An 18,321-nucleotide genomic window follows, 5' to 3' on the forward strand; every position below is an offset into this window, starting at 1 on the left:
AAAACCCGTGAGGCTTCATGCCGGCTGTCCCTGATGCCTTTGGTTTAGCTTTCTGTGTATTTACTTTTGAAAACGGAGTCTCCAGCGTACGAGGGGGCTTCACAGAGGAAAAGCAGAATTAAAAGATGTGTATTTTGATGCCCACATTTTTTGAAATTCACCCGTAATCCTTTCATAGTACACATTTCCTTGAGCTCTCAGAAGCACTTTCACGTGCACGGGTTTCAAAAATCCATTTGTAGCAGAACAAATTCTCCTTTTGCCCTGTTTTCCACGATTATTTTGAATTACCCTTGGATGTACACTTCTGTCATCTGTTTTTTCCCCTGTGACTAAATCATGACCTATGCCGTAAATTAATCTCTTTTATATCACTCCATGTATCACAGTGTTTGCAACCAATCCTGTTTCCTGGATAATTATACTTTTTTCTCCATGTGAACTTTTTTTTTACCATAGCATTTATAAAAAGCCATTTTTGGCAGGATCTCCAGCATTGTGTCCTTTGATGTAATTGCTTTGGTGAAATTGCTGGGTGAATGTCAGCTTTGAAGATCACACCAAGGTCATGGCCCTGCCCGGAGCGCCGGGCGTCCCACACCACCACAAACCCGGGAGTTATCTTCTGAGTTTGCGTTCACTTCTAGAGGGAAGTAACTGATCATTTGACACACACAGTAGAAAAACGCAGCCAACTCTTTGGCTGACGTGTGCGATGGAATTTTTTCCTGTGTGTCCTCATTTTGGAGCCTCCTTTGCTTATTTTCCCACTGGACTGCCTGATTCGTTTCCTCGTTGGTCTGAGCGCTCAGGTTTGCCCTTTGCCTGGGCTACGTCTTGTTGAGGTTTTGCTCCAGGCAGAGGTTCACGCTTCATCTTGTACACGGGGAGAGAGATGGCTGCGCGGTGTGGCTCGTCTTTCTGTATGGCTTTTAGCTTTGATGTCATGTTCAGAAAATCCCTTCCACTCACCTTCCTGTGAATTGTGTATGTTTATCTGCATTTTATTCTGATATCTGTTGGGAACTTCTCTTCATTTTCAGTTTTATTTTTTTAAAAGATGTATTTATTTATTTGAAAGTCAGAGTTACACAGAGAGAGAAGGAGAGGCAGAGAGAGGGGGCGGGGTCTTTCATCTGCTGGTTCACTCCCCAATTGGCCGCAACAGCCAGAGCTATGCTGATCCGAAGCCAGGAGCCAGGAGCTTCTTCTGGGTCTCCCACGTGGGTGCAGGGGCCCAAGGACTTGGGCCATCTTCTACTGCTCTCCCAGGCCATAGCAGAGAGCTGGATTGGAAGTGGAGCAGCCCGGACTCGAACCGGCACCCATATGGGATACCGGCACTTCAGGCCACGGTGTTAACCCGCTGTGCCACAGAGCTGGCCCCCTTTTCAGTTTTCTAAGCACTTGAGTTTGTTAGAGATACGGTGCAATAAATAAAAAGCCAGTTGTGCCACCACTTCTTTGAAAATCTGACTTTTCCTTATTTTTTTTTTTTGAAGATCTCACTTTCCCTACTGATTTCAAGGGAACTTTTCATTATAGATTTTTTTTTGTATTTTAAGTTTATTTTTGGTCTTTCTCATCTGTTTCTTGATCATATTTTATTCTCGTTTAGTGTCATATTGCTTTAAGTATTATAGTATCTTTAAATATATTGTTAAAATGTATTTATTTGAGATGCAGAGGGACAGATAGAGAGAGAGAGACAGAGAGAGAAAGAGCTATCACCCATGGTGCATTCCCTAAATGCTGAGAGAGAAAGAGAGAGAGAGAGAGCGCGCGCGAGCTATCATCCATGGTGCATTCCCTAAATGCTGAGAGAGAGAGAAAGAGAGAGAGAGAGAGCGAGCTATCACCCATGGTGCATTCCCTAAATGCCCCCCAACAGCCAGGACTGGAACATGGCCAAAGCCTGGAGCTGGGAGCACAGGTCCGGCCCCCATGTGGGTCCAGGAACCCAATTACCGGAGCCCGGGATCTGCATTAGCAGGAAGCTGGAGTCAGGAGTCAGAGCTGGGCATTGGACCCCGGCACTCTGCTGTGGGACACGGGCGTCTTAGCTGTTAGGCCAAATGCTGCCCTTAAAATATACTTTAATGGAATCGCCCCACTTGTTTCATTGCAAACACTTTCATGGACGTAGGTACCCCTTGTATTTTACCAAATGAGACTCGGTCATCTGAAGTCATCTCTGTTGGAAAACAAGTGCTTTTTAAATCTTCCTTGGCATTGCTTTAAATTAATGAATTAATTAGGAGTGGATTAACTTTAATGACATCAAGTCTTCCAGGAAAATTGGGCGTATATGCTGTTCAGATAATGACAACAAGGCAGGATATGGCAATTGAGAAATCAAATATTTGGCTATATTAGTTATTCTAGGAAGTTGACGGAAAATATCTTTTGAAGTCTTAAAAATAATCTCAGGTTAAAGCATTGATCAGTGGCAGGGTAACAATATCCTACAGAACAATAAAATGTGAACTTTATTTTATTCTATGGGCTTCTATTTTTAAAAAATACTTTGTTTATTTGAAAGACAAAGTGACAGAGAGAGAGAGAGAGAGGGAGGGAGAGAGATCTTCCATCTACTGGTTCACTCCCTAAATACCAGCAACAACCAAGGCTGGGTCAGGCAAAAGCCAGGAGCCCAGAACTCCACCTGGTTCTCCCCTGTGAATGGCAGGGACCTGAGATCTTGAACCGACATCCATTGCCTTCTCAGGCGTGTTAGCAGGAACGGAATCAGAAGTGGAGCAGCGGGACTCGAATCAGCGCTCCTATATGGGACGCCAGCCTCACAGGGGGCGGCTTAGCCCACGGCACCACAGCACTGGCCCCTGCACTTGACCCTGAAGGTGCAGACACTGGGGGACTGGGGACACTGCCCGGCAGGCCCTGAAATCCAAGGCCATTCCTGCCGTGCACTTGGCTGTGCTGGCTCTCACGGCCGGATCCTGTGGCAGCTTCCCAGGGACCTTGGGTTAAGAATGAGAACTGACGCCCGTGCAGCACCAGGGGCAGGTGGACGTTTGCTGTCCCGAGGAGGAGGCTGGACAGCTGGATTTTGAAACGTCCATGGAGGGGCTGAGCCCTGGGCCCTTGTGCAATTGGACTGTGCTGATAGAGGGGCTCACAGCCGATGCTCAGAGCGTCATCTTCGGAGTCCTTAAAGAAACGTGCATTTAAAAAAAAATTTTTTTTTTAAACCTACACGTTCTGTTTTCTTGTGAGGCAGCCAAGTGTTGAGTCCCAGGGTGCACATGAGTACACAGCCACTAAATCTATCGCCGTTGGAAATGCTGTTTGCTTGGGAGATTTTTGTTAGAAAAACAAAATTTTTAAAAGAATGGCGTTTAACACAAATTTGCACAGCTTCGGCAGAAATGAAAGATCCAGTTTAAAAAAAAAATGATATCCAGCAGGATAGTAAAACAAAATCTGGCCACAGTGGCACCAGGCTGGGTGCGGTGACCTGAGACCACCTGCCCAGACACAGGGAGCGGCCTCCAGGGTCCACAGCCGGACCCGGATGGCGCTTTGTTCCTTTATTTCCATTGTCATGATTACTGGTTAATACTGGGCCCGGTCAACCAATCCTGTCATTGTTTACAAAGAGACCTTTCCTTCTATGGATGGAAGCCTTGGTGCCAGTTTGCAATTTTTTAAGAAGAGCTTTATCTCCACCTAGTGGTCAGAGTTGTAAGTGCGTCTGTCTGTCAGCCTCAGTTTTATTTTAGGTGCCGGGGTAAGTGCCCAAGCCGAGAGAAACATGTAGAAAACCGGAAGACTGTTTTTCTTTTTCTGAGAATGGGCCTCACTGCACCGGCATCCGTTCACTTTGGGGCTAGAATTAAACAAATATCATGGATGACCAGGAGTCATTTTCTGAAAAACCATCTGTAATGTGTATTTTCCCCCCAAGGCAATGCGTTAATAGAAGTCGGCGAATCCATGAAACTCATGGCTGAGGTGAAAGATTCCCTGGACATCAACGTGAAGCAGACGTTCATTGACCCGCTTCAGCTGCTGCAAGACAAAGATTTGAAGGAGATTGGGGTAAGTCTTTGTGGCTGCAGGTGCACCCTGTTGCTGCTTAGAATAATACGTTTAAAATCATCGCGATGTGGAATAATATTTATGTTTAAGATCATTGCGACTTAGAATAATATTTGTGTTTAAAATCATTAGGACAGTTCTGCGGGTGCTAAATGAAGGCATCACTTTATGGTGGGTGGTGACAAAATAACTCTGTTAGATTTCCCTGGATCCACTGGGAGCCAGCACCAGGAGGCATTAACCCCATCTACTGCAGAGGTGGGGCACAGAGGTGGGGGCAGTGGGAAGACATGACCATGTTCCTTCAGCTTTAGGATTTCAGAAAAGAGAGAGAGAGAGAGAGAGAGAGAGAGAGAGAGAGGTCTTCCATCCCCTGGTTCACTCCCCAGATGGCCGCAATGGCCAGAACTGAGCCGATCTGAAGCCAGGAACCAGGAGCTTTTTCCGGGTCTCCCTCGTGGGTGCAGGGGCCCAAGGACTTGGGCCATCTTCCGCTGCTTTCCCTGGCAGGAGCTGGGAGCTGGATCAGAAGTGTAACTCTGAACTTCCACCTCAAAGAGGATCAAGAGTTGAGATCCCAAGATTCAGCGAGCCTGCAGTAGTCCCCGCAAGCTCTGTGCGTGCTGGAAATCAGGGGTCGCAGCCTGTTTGTTTAGCACACGGCTGGCATACTGCTATCCAGGGAGGGCTGGAGAGGGATTTAGGGGCTTGGCCCAAGGAACAGATAGGCTGGGAGAGACACGTCTGATCTTTAATCCCATAAGCTCTTTCTGCCTCCTGGTCTGGAAGTCAGAGCCACTTCAATGAATGGTACCAGTCACCCGATGCTTCTGGGGGGACGGTCAGCTTCCATGGGCGCTCTAGGTACTGCCCGTGTGTTTTCCAAGGTCCCAGCAGGAAACTCGTAGCGGCCCCTCCCTTGCCTTGCACAGACTGAATACAAACTGGGAGAGGAGACCCAGTATCCACAAGGCAGGCTGTCTCGTGAATGGACGACTCCACTTGTTATCACTGTTAGATTTTATTAAAGGAATGAGAATGTCGCGTAGAATCCCACCAGTTCAGAGGTTGCCTGTAGCTCCCTCGCCTCTGCAATCATGGGTAGCATTTTTTTTTAATGTTCATTTTATTTATTTATAAGTCAGAATTACAGAGAGAAAGGGAGAGACAGAGAGAGAGAGAGAGTGAGTGAGCGCGAGAGGTCTTCCATCTGCTGGGTCACTCCCCAGAAGGCTGCATTGGTCTCCCACACCCATGCAGGGGCCCAAGTTTTGGGCTATCTTTCTCTGCTTTTCCAGACCATTAGCACAGAGCTGGCTGGGAAGTGGTGCAGCCAGGACTTGAACCAGTGCCTGTGTGGGATGCTGGTGCTGCAGACGGCAGCTTAACCTGCTGGCCCCCATTGGTAACATTTTATACAACTTACCTTGTAATTGGGCACTTTATAGAGGATCCGTGCTTTTCCTAGGGGATACCAGAAATGTGTGCCCATGTCTCAACGAGGAGCTGATGACAGCACCAAAGGAATTGTTTTTTTTTTTTAAACAAAAAACAAATTTCTCCCACTAAATTCTCATCTTGAAAAAAAAAGTGTTTGTGAGACAGACAGAGCTTGCTTTGCGGGCGCATTCCCCAGATGTGGTGGCTGGGGCAGGGCTGGGCTGCAGTGGGAAGCAAGTTTCCCACATGGGTTGCAGTGGCACGGCTATTGGGCCATCACCAGAGCCTCCTGGAGTCTGTATTAGCCAAGAAGCCGGGGTCAGGAGCCAGAGCCGGGTGCTGAGATGGGGCACAGGGCATCTTCACCAGGAGGCCAAGCTCCCGCCTGCACCTGTGTTGTGCCCAGCTAATTTGGTTAGAAGCTACCTGGACATTGCAGAATGTTGGAACCTGGTCTCTGAGCAGGGACACGGATCCTGTGCTCCGTATAGACACTCATTTATTCATTCCATCACCCATGCATCCAGCCATCCAGCCATTCATTCATTCAGTTGTGGGGTATTCTACCACTGCAGTGTGGGGCGTCTCCAGCAGGTGTACTGAGGTGCACACAGCAGGAAGACAGAGATGGGTCCCTGCCTTTTGGAATTTAAGCCTGGGGGAAAAATAAGGTTATATTCCTAGAAATATAACCAAGAATGTTGGGCGCCATCTTTTGAATGTGACACTTCTCTCAGGGACTCCTCTCTCTCTCTCTCTCTCTCTCTCTCTCTCTCTCTCTCTCTCTTTTTCTTCCCAGCACCACCTGAAAAAGTTGGAAGGCCGCCGCCTGGATTACGACTACAAGAAGAAGCGAGTGGGTAAGATCCCCGACGAAGAAGTCAGACAAGCGGTAGAAAAGTTTGAAGAGTCCAAGGAGCTGGCCGAACGGAGCATGTTCAATTTCCTAGAGAATGACGTAAGTATTGAAACGGACAGGCGGGCTTCATGCAGATAGACAGCAGAGGCCCCTGTGCATCTGGGCTCAGCGTGTTGAGGCACCCCGAGGCCAGGGCTGTTAGGAAAGCCCCCCGAGTTTTTCCGGGACCCTTGTCTCCTGCTAAAGAGGTGGCTTCAGACACCCAGTGAGCTCCAGCTCAGAGCCGCAATCTTGGGAAGACCACCGTTTGGGTCAGGCTTGTTCCACGGATGGGCTGGAGTCGCTGCCCCCGCCGGTGGGGGGCAGGGGAGGCTGCAGGGTGGGCGGCCAGAGGCCCCAGCCCTGTGGCTTTGCAGGACGAGGGGAAGCCCAGGGCCCGGGAGCCGCCTGCAGTTTTGTAAGACCCTGGAGCAGTGGTCGCTCAGTGCCAGCATTCAGGGTACCAGGTGGCCTTGGGCAAGGAGAAGGCCGTGGGGTACCCCCCTCCCCCATCCAGCAGTGTCCTCTCGTGCCGGCTCATGCCACCGGCTACTGTGTGATGTGTTCCAGGGGCTGGGCCACTCCCAGCTGGGCAACGCGCAGGCTGGGGTCTCCCTGCCGTTGCTCAGCCTGTGCCCCCGCCGTGCGTCTCGTGAGTCCCTGCCTCAGCCGGGGCCTGGAGATGCGGGGGTGTGGTGGGGGGAGCGTCTCAGCCCTGTTTCAGGCCAGCGGGGGAGCCATCAGGGTATCTGTTTATCCTCAACACCACGCTGTACTGAGAACAGTGTATGCAGGCCTTAGCTCTCGAGTCCAGTCATGCGGGGTTGTGAGCACCCTTTGTTTGGGATGGGAGAGGCCGGTGTGGCCAATACGGACAAGGCTGGAGAAGCCAACTTGAACACTGCCGTGTCCAGGAAGCCACAGGAAAACACCTTCTATTCTGTTTCTCCCTGATTTTCTGTTTTGTTTGACATCTGTGGGCAATGGGAGAGGGGTAAGCTTCCTCTTGCTTTCTTTGCCTTCCCTCAAATATGGGGTGGGGGAGCTGCTTCGAGAAGTTCATGGAAAAGCGTGTTATGAGACCTCACAAACATTCTGCCCCAGAATAAACCGCATTCCACGTCCACAAGCCTTCGGAAGTCCCCTCGCGCACACACAGCTTCCTAAGCAGCAGGCGTTCTGTTTTGTTTTATTTGGTTTCAGAGTGCCCTACTTAATTTTTCCAAGGATTTAAAAAGGTTTTTGAAGGCTGACACGCATCAGATACTCCTTAAGGGACCAGAGCAAATGTCACCCTGCCAGCTGCGGGCCCGTCACCAATGGCCTTGAGCTCTGTGGTTGGATCATGTGTGTCAAACAGACCTACTGCCCAACCCAGTGGTAACACTCACCACCTCCGTGCCTGCATTGCAGGGATGACTTGCATTTGTTTTTCATTTATTTTATTTATTTGAAAGGCAGAGAAAGAGAGAGAGAGAGAGAGAGAGAGAAAGAGAGAGAGAGAGAGAGAGTCTTCTATCTGCTAGTTTACTCCGTAAATGCCCACACCACAGCCAGACCTGGGGCCGGATCAAAGTTAGGAGCCAGACACTCAATCCAGGTCTCCCACATGGGTGGCAGGGACCCAAGTACTTGGACCATCACCTGCTGCCTCCCCGTGTGCACATTAGCAGGAAGCTGGCCCCAGAAGCGTAGCCGGGACTTGAACCTAGGCACTCCTGTATAGGATGCAGGCATCCCAAATGGCCTGTTAGCTCTGTGCCAAACGCCCCCCAAGGATGGGCTTTTGCAGACCACTGCAAGCTCGCTTCTGTCTCAGCAGCTCGCCCTCTGCACTTGATCCAGGAGACCTCCGGCTTCCCCTCAGTGTCTTTCAAAAGTCAAGGACGCGAGCCCTTCATTACACAGCCTCCGTCCAGGGACCCCACCCCGCCTGGCAGTAGCAGGACCTTGTTCTTAGCCTGAGCTCTGCATGGGACCCTGGCGTTGCTCAGACACAGTGTGAGTGTTTCCTTAGGGCTCCCGGTGGGGAGCTGATCCGCAGGAGAGTAAGGACTACTTCGGGGGTGCCTAGGACCCCTGTCTCCACTGGGCAGGACTCACTGGCTGGCATCGGGGGTGCCCTTGCTGCTTCTGCCCAGCCTGTGGACAGAGGCCCCTGAAAACCGGCCATGGAGGTGGAGGCACCAAGTAATGTGGTGGTGGAGGGGTCCCAGGCTGCTGCGGGACCAGCTCCCTCCGTTTCTCTTCCTTTGCTCTGTGCTGTGGCTGCTGGCTCCTGCAGGAGCGATGATGATGATGGTAGTGAGAAGGAACTGTTGCTGAGCAGCCCGGGACAGGGAGGCCCAGGGACGGGTCCTCCATCATGGCATGCCTGCTTTAACCTCTCCATTCCAGACTGCTAGCCGGGGAGTTAGTATGTAAGATTCAAAGACCGTGGGGGGACCGCCTTGTCCTTTTGCGTGTCAGTGTGACCCGTGCCATCCAGGTGAGCTGACAGCGCCTCTCCTCTCTGCCAGGCAAGCTGTAGAAAATCGCCACCGGTTCATCCCTTGCACCTGCTATGCTAGTGCCGATGCCAGCGTTGCCTGGTGCTTGGGGAGACAGAATGATGGATGTGATTTGCCAGGGAGAGACAAAACTCTAATGGGGTGCAGTGGTGCACACACTGAACTCTTGGCCCTGTCTCTGGCCCATCCCCGATGACCAGGCCAGGGCCAGTGTTCCAAGCCCCAGGACTGTGACTTCCTGTTCCCACCAGCTCGCCAACTTCATGTGTGACCATCCTCTCTCGGCCTCTTCCAGCCGTGGTGGGGAAGCTCCGAATGACGAGCTATGCCTCTTTCCTTCCGGAAACTGATCCTGGACCCAAAGAAGCCTGGGGCCTGTGTGATTGACAGTGCTTCCACTGGGCTGGCCCCTGCTGGAGACAGGTGCACAGATGGCCAAACGTGTGGCCTCAAGGGGACAGGCGGCAGGCAGCAGAGGCCCTGATGCTTCCTCAGACACGAGTTCGAGATGCTCACGTTACTGTGGGCTGGAGGTTCAGGGATACCAGTCAGGAAGTTCAGGGATACCAGTCACAGCCATTCATGCTTGGGATTCCAAGGACTTCAGGAATTGGTAGAGAAACCAGGGTGGAATCAAAGGGCGTCTATTCCAGTTAAAGAGAACAGCTGTGAATTGTAAAATACAGACCTTCTGGTCCACAGTGTTGGAAACTATAGCACAAACTTCAATTCTGGAAAACACTTTCTACTCCTGGTAGCCAGAGAGCCGGTCCCGGTGCAGGGCCAATCTGATCCACCAACCCAGACCCAAACGGAGATGCTGAAACTCCACGGGCGGCTCTCACCTGGCTCCTGGCCAAGCAGAGCCAAATTGTTGGAGCGGAGTAAGCCATCCCATCATTCAGGAACCCGCCAATCTCCTCCGCAGGAGGAGGGGTGACAGGGAGCTGGAGGGGGGACTCAGAACTCCCCACTCCAAGATACCTCAGAAATCTGAACAGAGACCCGCCAGAGGATCCGGCCGTCCCACTCCTGGGAACTTACCCAAACAAAAAGAAGTTAGCGCATGGTGATTCATCCGTACCTGTGTTCATTGCAGTTCACAATAGCTAAGATGTGGAATCAACCCAGATGTCCATCAGCTGTTGACTGAGTAAAGAAATTATGTTGTGGATACACAATGGAATACTACTCAGCCATTAAAAAAAAAGAAATCCTGTCTTTTGCAACAAAATGGATGCAACTGGAAACCATTATACTTAGTGTAATAAGCCAGTCCCAAAAAGACAGATATTGTACGTTTTCCTTGATCCGGGGTAACTAATAGAGTTCCTAAAATGTGTAAGTAGCAGAGTGAAATGAACATTTTGAGATTTGATGACTTCCTACAGCCCTTGTCTCTTCTGTTGAGGAACAGTGTTTTTTTCTTCATACTGTTTGTTGAACTCTTCACTTATTGTAGGGTTATCCTTGCAATCAACAAGTAAACTAAAAATAAGTCTTTGTAAAAATTAAGAGTGGGAATAGAAGGAGGAAGAAGAAGGGTTGGAGCATGGATGGGAAACATCACTATGTTTCTACTTCTGTATACCTGAAATATATGATATTTGTATAACAAATTAAATTTAAGAAAAAGGAGTCCCCACTCCAAAGCGGAAGTGCAGGACAGAACCCAGCACTCGGGTGCACCAGCGCCACCCACCCACGCGTCTCTGGCTCCAACCATGCAAAGGCTGGAATCTCACTCTCCAGGCAGAGGCTGGTGCCTTCTCCAGCCCTCACGTCCTGCAGCCCTGGCTGAGACCCAGGAAAAGCTTCCCCAGAGAATGCTGGACACGTTGCCCACGGTCTGGCTTGTTTGAGGAGAGCCGTGAGGGGAGCTCTGGCAGACTCCAGCTTTCTGGGTCTGAATGCAGGTTGCACTTCCCTCCGAGGATCTTCTGGCTAACTGGCCGCACCTGCGGGGTTTCCGGGGTGTAGCTGCTCACCAGGGCTCACATCTGCCTTCTCCCAACTGGGAAACAAACACTGGGAGCCAAACGGGGATGGCGCGCCAGCCCCCTGGCACAGAACAGAGCTTCCTGCAAAATCACGTTGGGAGGGAGAGCATGGTCTGAGCACACGGTTGACGGTCAGTTGGCTTTCCCAGGCCAGACCTTGCCCTTGGACCGCCCACATGGGGACTGTTGGGGACAGAGCAAAAAGCTAAATGTACACATGGTCTCTCAGCCACGTTCTGCAAGAGCCCAAAGCCCAGAGCCAGGCCCCTGTTGTCTTTCAATGCTCGGGGTTGTAAGGCTCAAGTGGGCGCCAGGCCCTTCCATTGCACTAGTGAGATGGAGCAGTCCTCTGCCTTGGATGTGGGAAGGAGGAGGGGGAGATGAGGGTCCTGAAGTGCTGGCTCCAGCATTCCTAAGCAAGAGCTGCATCTGTCTTCCCAGCTGCTTTTGTCAGAATCAGGAATGGGAGCACGGAGATGAGTCTCCTCGGGTTTGCTCAGTAAGCCCTGGATTCGAAGCCTTGGGCATCCCATTACTCCCTGCTTGAGACCAAGTAGCTTCATTGATCTATGGGCAGTGATGCAAGCCGGGAAGTAGTCTGGGCAGTTTTCCAGGGATCCCAGAGAGTGAACCAGGCTAAAATCAATTCCTCCTGCCATGCTAGGCCAGGATGGGCTGGGTCCCCAGGGGCACCTACGGCAGCCCCCCCTTTGGGAAAGGCCACAATCAACTGCGAGAGTGCAGGCAAATCAGAAGGCTGGTTCTGAGCCTTCATTGTCATTTCCTGGCAATAATAAATTGCCCACAGTCTTGTAAACCCTCTCTCTTCTGTTTATATAGAATTTTTTACTTCTTGTAGGTTGGCATTAGCCAGTGTAGGCTCTCGACGTTAGCAGAAACTAAAGCCGCTGCCCCAAGGACGTCTGTTGCGGCCCAGTGAGGTCAGGCACCTGCAGTGGTCGCCATCCTCTTGATCCGAATCCCTCAGCTTCTGGGTGCTCACTCCCCGCCCCCACCTCTGTCCGTGTGGTCACAACACAAGTGGACTGGTTAGAGTCCATAGCCCTGGGTGGCTTCCATGGATCCAGAGTGGCATCTTCCAAAACCCATTCCATGGGGTGTTAGTGTGTGTTGTGTGTCTCCACCACAAAATCAGATCGGGGACCCTGAGCCAAACTGGGTTTCTTTATTACAAGCCTCTTGAGGTTCTTTTTGTAATTATAGGAAAGATTAACCTCTTGCACACCATTACCGAATTTTTGGATAATGGAACTTCTCGACGCTGTTACTGTTGGGGCTGTTGTTAGGGGCATTTCTGTGATGTGTAGGATAGGATACATCACACAGTAGTCAGCAGACCCAGCAAGGGGCGAAAGACGTGGATTCTGGCTCTGCGTCTGCTTAGGTATGTGGCCTGGGAAAGTCGTCTTGCCCTGACAACACTCAGGCAGATGAGCAAGCGCGTTTGAGAAATTCTTTGGAAGTAGAAGGTGGGAGGAAAAGACTAAGGGATGCCTGCCTGTGGTGTTAATTTAATTGCCTCTCTTGCGCTGTCTCACACGCTTCGGCCCCAGGGGACCAACCAGGCTGCAGAGTTCATGAGACCTTTTTTTTTTTTTTTTTTTTTTGACAGGCAGAGTGGACAGTGAGAGAGAGAGAGACAGAGAGAAAGGTCTTCCTTTGCCGTTGGTTCACCCTCCAATGGCCGCCGCGGCCGGCACTGCGGCCCGCGCACCGCGCTGATCCGAAGCCAGGAGCTAGGTGCTTCTCCTGGTCTCCCATGGGGTGCAGGGCCCAAGCACTTGGGCCATCCTCCACTGCACTCCCGGGCCACAGCAGAGAGCTGGCCTGGAAGAGGGGCAACCGGGACAGAATCCGGCGCCCCGACCGGGACTAGAACCCGGTGTGCCGGCGCTGCAAGGCAGAGGATTAGCCTAGTGAGCTGCGCGGCGCCTCACCAAGAGATCCGAAAGCATGAGAGGTCTTGGATGCAGTAGAGAAATGTGTATCGTCGCGACTTAAACTGAAGACGGTGTCATTTCCATGGGGGGGGAGGAGCTTGTGGTCTTATGCTCACTTCAGGTAGGGCTCTGCCCACTCGCCTCCCCGTTCTCTCCCTGCCTTCACCGTGGTGGTGCCGGGAGACACCTGTCCGCTTGCCTGGCTGCTACCCTGTGCCCTGGGGAAGGGTGTGAAGGGGAGGTGTCACAGCACGGCTCCTCCTGCAGCCACCCCAGTTCCATAGTCCTCTCGCCGAAGAGTTGGTCCCGGGGGCCCTAACTGGTCTATGCAGGCCCTCAGGAGTGGCCCAAGTCCTTTGCGACGGATGCAGAAGATCAGACCAATGGCCCTGGCCCAGCTCCAGAGGTCCTGGGGTATCCACAGCTCCCAGGAACTTCCAGTGCCTTGATGCTCTGAGATGGGAAAAATCTGCGCTTTGCCTGCATCTCCAAGGCTCGCGTACTCCCAGCAGCCTCACACGTTGCAGCTACACGAGAACCTCTGGACTCCAGTGTGTTACAGTGACACGAGGTGTTAGGCCATGTGCACAATCAGCCACCGAAGGGACGCTGAATCCATCTCCTTTTTTTTATTTATTTATTTATTTGACAGGTAGAGTTAGACAGTGAGAGAGAGAGAGAGAGAGAAAGGTCTTCCTTCCATTGGTTCACTCCCCAAATGGCTGCTGCAGCTGGAGCTACGCCGATCTGAAGCCAGAAGCCAGGTGCTTCCTCCTGGTCTCCCATGCGGGTGCAGGGCCCAAGGACCTGGGCCATTCTCCACTGCCCTCCTGGGCCACAGCAGAGAGCTGGACTGGAATAGGAGCAACCGGGACTAGAACCTGGCGCCCATATGGGATGTTGGCGCCACAGGCAGAGGATTAACCTAGTGAGCCATGACGTCGGCCCCCCATCTCCTTTTTTAAAATAAGATTTATTTAGGCTGGTCCGAGAGCAGTGGTGTTTACAACTAAAATAAGATTTATTTATTTGCAAGAGAGCATGTGAGAGAGCGTGAGAGCGCGCAGCCATGGAGTTACCTGAGGCAGCAGTGACGTCCCCGCCCCAGCCACAATGGGCTCATCATCCTATAATTAACGAGTCCTGATGAGTCTCCAGGCAACAGCTCCATCCCCAGCGACCAGGGGTCCCCTAGCAGCACTAACCCTATTGCTAGGTTTTGTGTGGGCTGAGGCGGCTCCGTGTCAGGTCCCTGTGGCTGCTCTAGCAGATGACCACAGCGTGACTCAGCAGCACAGTTTTATTATGCTGTAGCCTGGAGATCAGGAGTCCTGAAAATCAAGGTATTGGCAGGGCTGTCTTCCTTCTGGAAATTCCAGAGGGAAAGATCAGTTTCTGTGCCTTTTCCAGCTTCTAGAAGCCACTTGCATCCCTGTGCATCCTCTTAGATCCCACAGTCCTGGTTTTTTTTTTTTTTTTTTGACAGGCAGAGTGGACAGTGAGAGAGAGAGAGACAGAGAGAAAGGTCCTGCTTTGCCACTGGTTCACCCTCCAATGGCCGTTGCCGCTGGCGTGCTGCGGCCGGCGCACCACGCTGATCTGATGGCAGGAGCCAGGTGCTTCTCCTGGTCTCCCATGGGGTGCAGAGCCCAAGCACTTGGGCCATCCTCCACTGCACTCCCTGGCCACAGCAGAGAGCTGGCCTGGAAGAGGGGCAACTGGGACAGAATCCGGCGCCCCGACTGGGACTAGAACCCGGTGTGCCGGCGCTGCAAGGCGGAGGATTAGCCTAGTGAGCTGCGGCGCTGGCCTTTACCACAGTCCTGTTTTTATCAGAGAGAGAACAGCTGGTGACCCCAGACCCTGCCTCTTGCCCCACATGCCCTTGAAGGAATCATCACATTGCTTTCAGTGCTCTTTTAAAAAATCACAAAATGTCAAAGACATTTTGGGGCCAGCGCTGTGGTGTAGTGGGTAAAGCTACTGCCTGCAGTGGTGGCATCCCATAGGGGTGCTGGTTCGAGTCCCAGCTGCTCCACTTCTGATCCAGCTCTATGTTACGGTCTGGGATAGCAGTAGAAGATGGCCCAAGTCCGTGGGCCCCTGCACCCATGTGGGAGAGCTGGAGGAAGCTCCTGGCTTCAGATTGGCACAGCTTCAGCTGTTGCAGCCAACTGGAGAGTGGACCAGTGGATAGAGGACCTCTCTCTCTCTCTCTCTCTCTCTCTTTCTCTCTCTCTCTCTGCCTCTCCTTCTTTCTCTGTGTAACTCTGACTTTCAAATAAATAAATAAATCTTTAAAAAATGTCAAAGCCATTTCAAAGTGGAGGTCATAACCTAGGACAAAGGGAATTTGACTCAAGGCAGAGGTGTGCTTGGATACTACTAGGCGCTTGTCTCTGTAGCACTGTAGCAAAGAAAAATTCTTTGCTGTCATAAATTCTACCATGATCTTGTTGGGCTGTGATGCTGGAGCTATTTGAAAGCGTGTGTGAAAGCAAAAGAGGTGAAATTTAAGAAATCCTTAGGATTTTGCCGGGGCCAGACTGTCTTTGTTTTGTTTATTGGGTTTGTGGAAATTTAAGTCTTAGGCTCCTTGTTTTTCCAGCCACAGCGGAGGGCAAAAGCCCTGGGATTTCCCTAATTGGCTGCTGACCGCGGCTGGGGATCCTGTGTGTATCCCACATGCACCCGGAGCTCATGCTGAACGCGATGTCCACGGGCAAGGGAAATGAAAGAGCAGGCAGCGGAAGAAGGGTTTGCAACAACGCAGAGAACAGCTCCCACCCTGGAAGGAGGCGGGGCTGTGGCTGGTTCTGCAGGGGGAGATCTGTGAAGGAGAAAGCAGGCAGACTTTGGCCTCCACGCTGGACGGGAACAGGAGGCAGTGATGCGCAGGCTTGGGGGAGGCCTGGGAAGAGCAGAGGTCCAGATCCACGCGTGTATGGGATTCACCCTTGGTTGCTTGGGGCGGGGGCGGGGCATTGCTTCAGCCCTCTGGGGCTTCCAGAGAGAAGCCTAATTCATCCGTATTTCCTGTGGCAGTCCCAGGGACATGTGGGGAGGCAGGAAAGCGCTCAATCCCTTACCCCACCCACCACCTCCCGGGAGATGTGGCTCTTTCTCAAATGATGCATTCCCAGGCCTACGCTTCCTATGTGTGGGTTTTTTATTTATTTATTTATTTATTTATTTATTTATTTATTTTACATCTGCTATATGTTGGCCACTGATTTCATGAGTGTCGCGATTTGTGGGAAAGAGAGATCCTGGAGTCTTTCTAGTTCATTCCTTCAGGCTGTATATTGCAGGGAAAACAGAGGGCCCGGCGCATGTAGGTCCCTGACACCCCTGTCTTATCCGAGAACAGGTTAATTCATTTCTTGATTTGGCTTAGGGCAGAAGCGAGCAGTTGAGTTCCTAGATGCCGACTGTACTTATCGGAAAAGCTTTATCTCTCTGTTTGCAGATGGATGAGTTTTATGGCATGAAAGCTCCTGAGAGTATCATCTAATTGGAACAGCGGGGATTTTATTGAGTGCAGTCAAACTATAATCACAAATACACCAGAACCTGGTTTCTCCCCCCCCCCCCCCCCCCCCGGCATCTGCAGCTCCACCCCAACAGCCTGTGTGAGTCCCAGGCAAGGCGCTGAGATGCAGTGCAATGCAATGGACCGCAGCCAGGCGGACGCTGGGTGTTTGTGGCTGGACATTCCGTGGACTCCAGCCTCCATGGAGTGATTTTCCACTTGTGCTGTAGGTAGAGCAGGTCAACCAGCTGGCCGTGTTTGTGGAGGCGGCACTGGACTACCACAAACAGTCCACGGAGATCCTGCAGGAGCTGCACAACAAGCTACAGATCCGGTGAGGCCCCCGCGTCGCCTGCCCCCCCTCCCCCTCCTTCTCCTTGACCCACTCTGTCTTGGCTTTTGCGCTGGGTGTGGGATGGGCGGGAGAGAGTGAATGCCCGGCTTTGGCCTGTGGGGCAGACCTGGGAAAAGGGACTAAGCATTCTGCCTCTGTTTTCTTGTCATTGAAGTCCCCTTTGGGCGCCCCGTGTTTAGTGCAACAGAGCAGAGGTGGGGATCGGCCCCAGCCTGGGTTCCCATTCACAGCTGTGGGTGGCCATGATGTATCTGTTGGGGGGGGGGTGGAGAAGAGTGAGATGATATTCAGAAAATATGTAAATATCTGTTAAAAAAAAAAAAGAGAGAGAGATCTTTACGTCACCAGGACAATTATCAGACTGTTTTCATAAAACTGACTCTGAGAGACTTTGGAAGGTCAGATGATCACACAAATGATCCAAGAAAGGTTGCCGATTCCTGGTGGCTTTAATGATAGCTGTATCCTGTATTTTTCTGAAAATTAGTTACAGCACGTATAGCATGCATAGCAACCCTACTAATTAAAATCCTGGGCCAAAAAAAAAAAAGGAGACCCTGCTTTTTGGACCGGATTTGATCCTAGAAAAGTGCTTCCCTGTACAAGATTATTTATGGTCATGAATACGTACAGAGGGATTTGCACTAAAATCCTAAAATCGAGGCCAGCGTGATGGAGAGAAGACCAAAGGTGTGTGCAGCCGGGCAGCCTGGGTCTGCCCACAGGCAGCTGCTTGGTCTGGGGCTCACACGGTCCCGTCAGTGGTCCTGCCTGGGCAGGGGGTGGGAAGCAGAGGGGTGAGGTGTTGGGTGCCACCGTGTCCTAGTCCTTGTGGCACATCTCAGAGCCTCACCCTGGGGACCAGCACCCGGCACCTGAGTGCGGACGCTCATGGCGGCAGCGTGGACGTGGGTTGCTCGACACGAGCCCGACTCAGCTTCCCCCTGTGTGTTACAGAATATCGGCTGCATCCAACATCCCCAGACGGGAGTACAGGCCGAGGCCCGTGAAAAGGAGCTCGAGTGAGCTCAATGGGGTTCCCACCTCGTCCACGGCAAAGACTTCCGGTGAGTTGACCCTCACAGGTGTGCGCCTGCTTGGAAACCGGTTTTGGCCGCTTGAGCCTGGATCTTTCTGGGGGGTACGCCCAGACCTGGGACTTCCCTATTTGGTTGTTTGGTGAATCCCATTTGTCCCCGATAATGTCTCCTGCTTCCTGGTCTTACACACGCAGGAGAGGTCTTCAAAACATTCATGGAAAATGTGTATTATTTAAAGATGCACAGAATTTAATTTTTTTCTGCCCAAATAAGCTGACTTTTTAATTCTGTTTTCCACACTCTATTTGAAGTTCCTGGGTGTATCCAGGTATGAAAGCCAGCATCGGGAGGAATTGCATCCTATTAACGCCTCCTAATGGGGCACTTATACCTTGGCCAAAATCATGATTGCCATGCAGCTCTTTATACATACATATTTTTAACCCTTTCAAAAGGTCTTACCCTTTTTTTTTCAACTTTGAATTAGCATTTATCGAGCACCTGCTTTGTAGTGGCCACTGTC

General features: G+C 51.5%; 1 protein-coding gene across 8 annotated transcripts in view; it reads left to right on the plus strand.

Annotated features, from left to right (window-relative positions):
- The window catches only part of SH3GL3 (SH3 domain containing GRB2 like 3, endophilin A3), a 160,534-nt gene that overhangs the window by 96,780 nt on the left and 45,433 nt on the right, over positions 1–18,321 (plus strand). For all 8 annotated transcript variants that reach the window (XR_011381066.2, XR_011381067.2, XM_008275276.5 and 5 more), the window contains 4 exons: positions 3,929–4,062; positions 6,302–6,460; positions 16,634–16,737; positions 17,716–17,825. Coding sequence is in view for 6 of the 8 variants with exons in the window: in XM_008275276.5 (XP_008273498.1) it covers positions 3,929–4,062; positions 6,302–6,460; positions 16,634–16,737; positions 17,716–17,825 (507 nt within the window). In the remaining 2 variants the exon portion in view is untranslated. The remainder of the gene's footprint in view (positions 1–3,928; positions 4,063–6,301; positions 6,461–16,633; positions 16,738–17,715; positions 17,826–18,321) is intronic.

This window comes from Oryctolagus cuniculus, chromosome 12 (assembly GCF_051225735.1).
Source record: "Oryctolagus cuniculus isolate XC-2025 breed Fujian yellow rabbit chromosome 12, ASM5122573v1, whole genome shotgun sequence".
NCBI classification, from domain to species: domain Eukaryota; kingdom Metazoa; phylum Chordata; class Mammalia; order Lagomorpha; family Leporidae; genus Oryctolagus; species Oryctolagus cuniculus.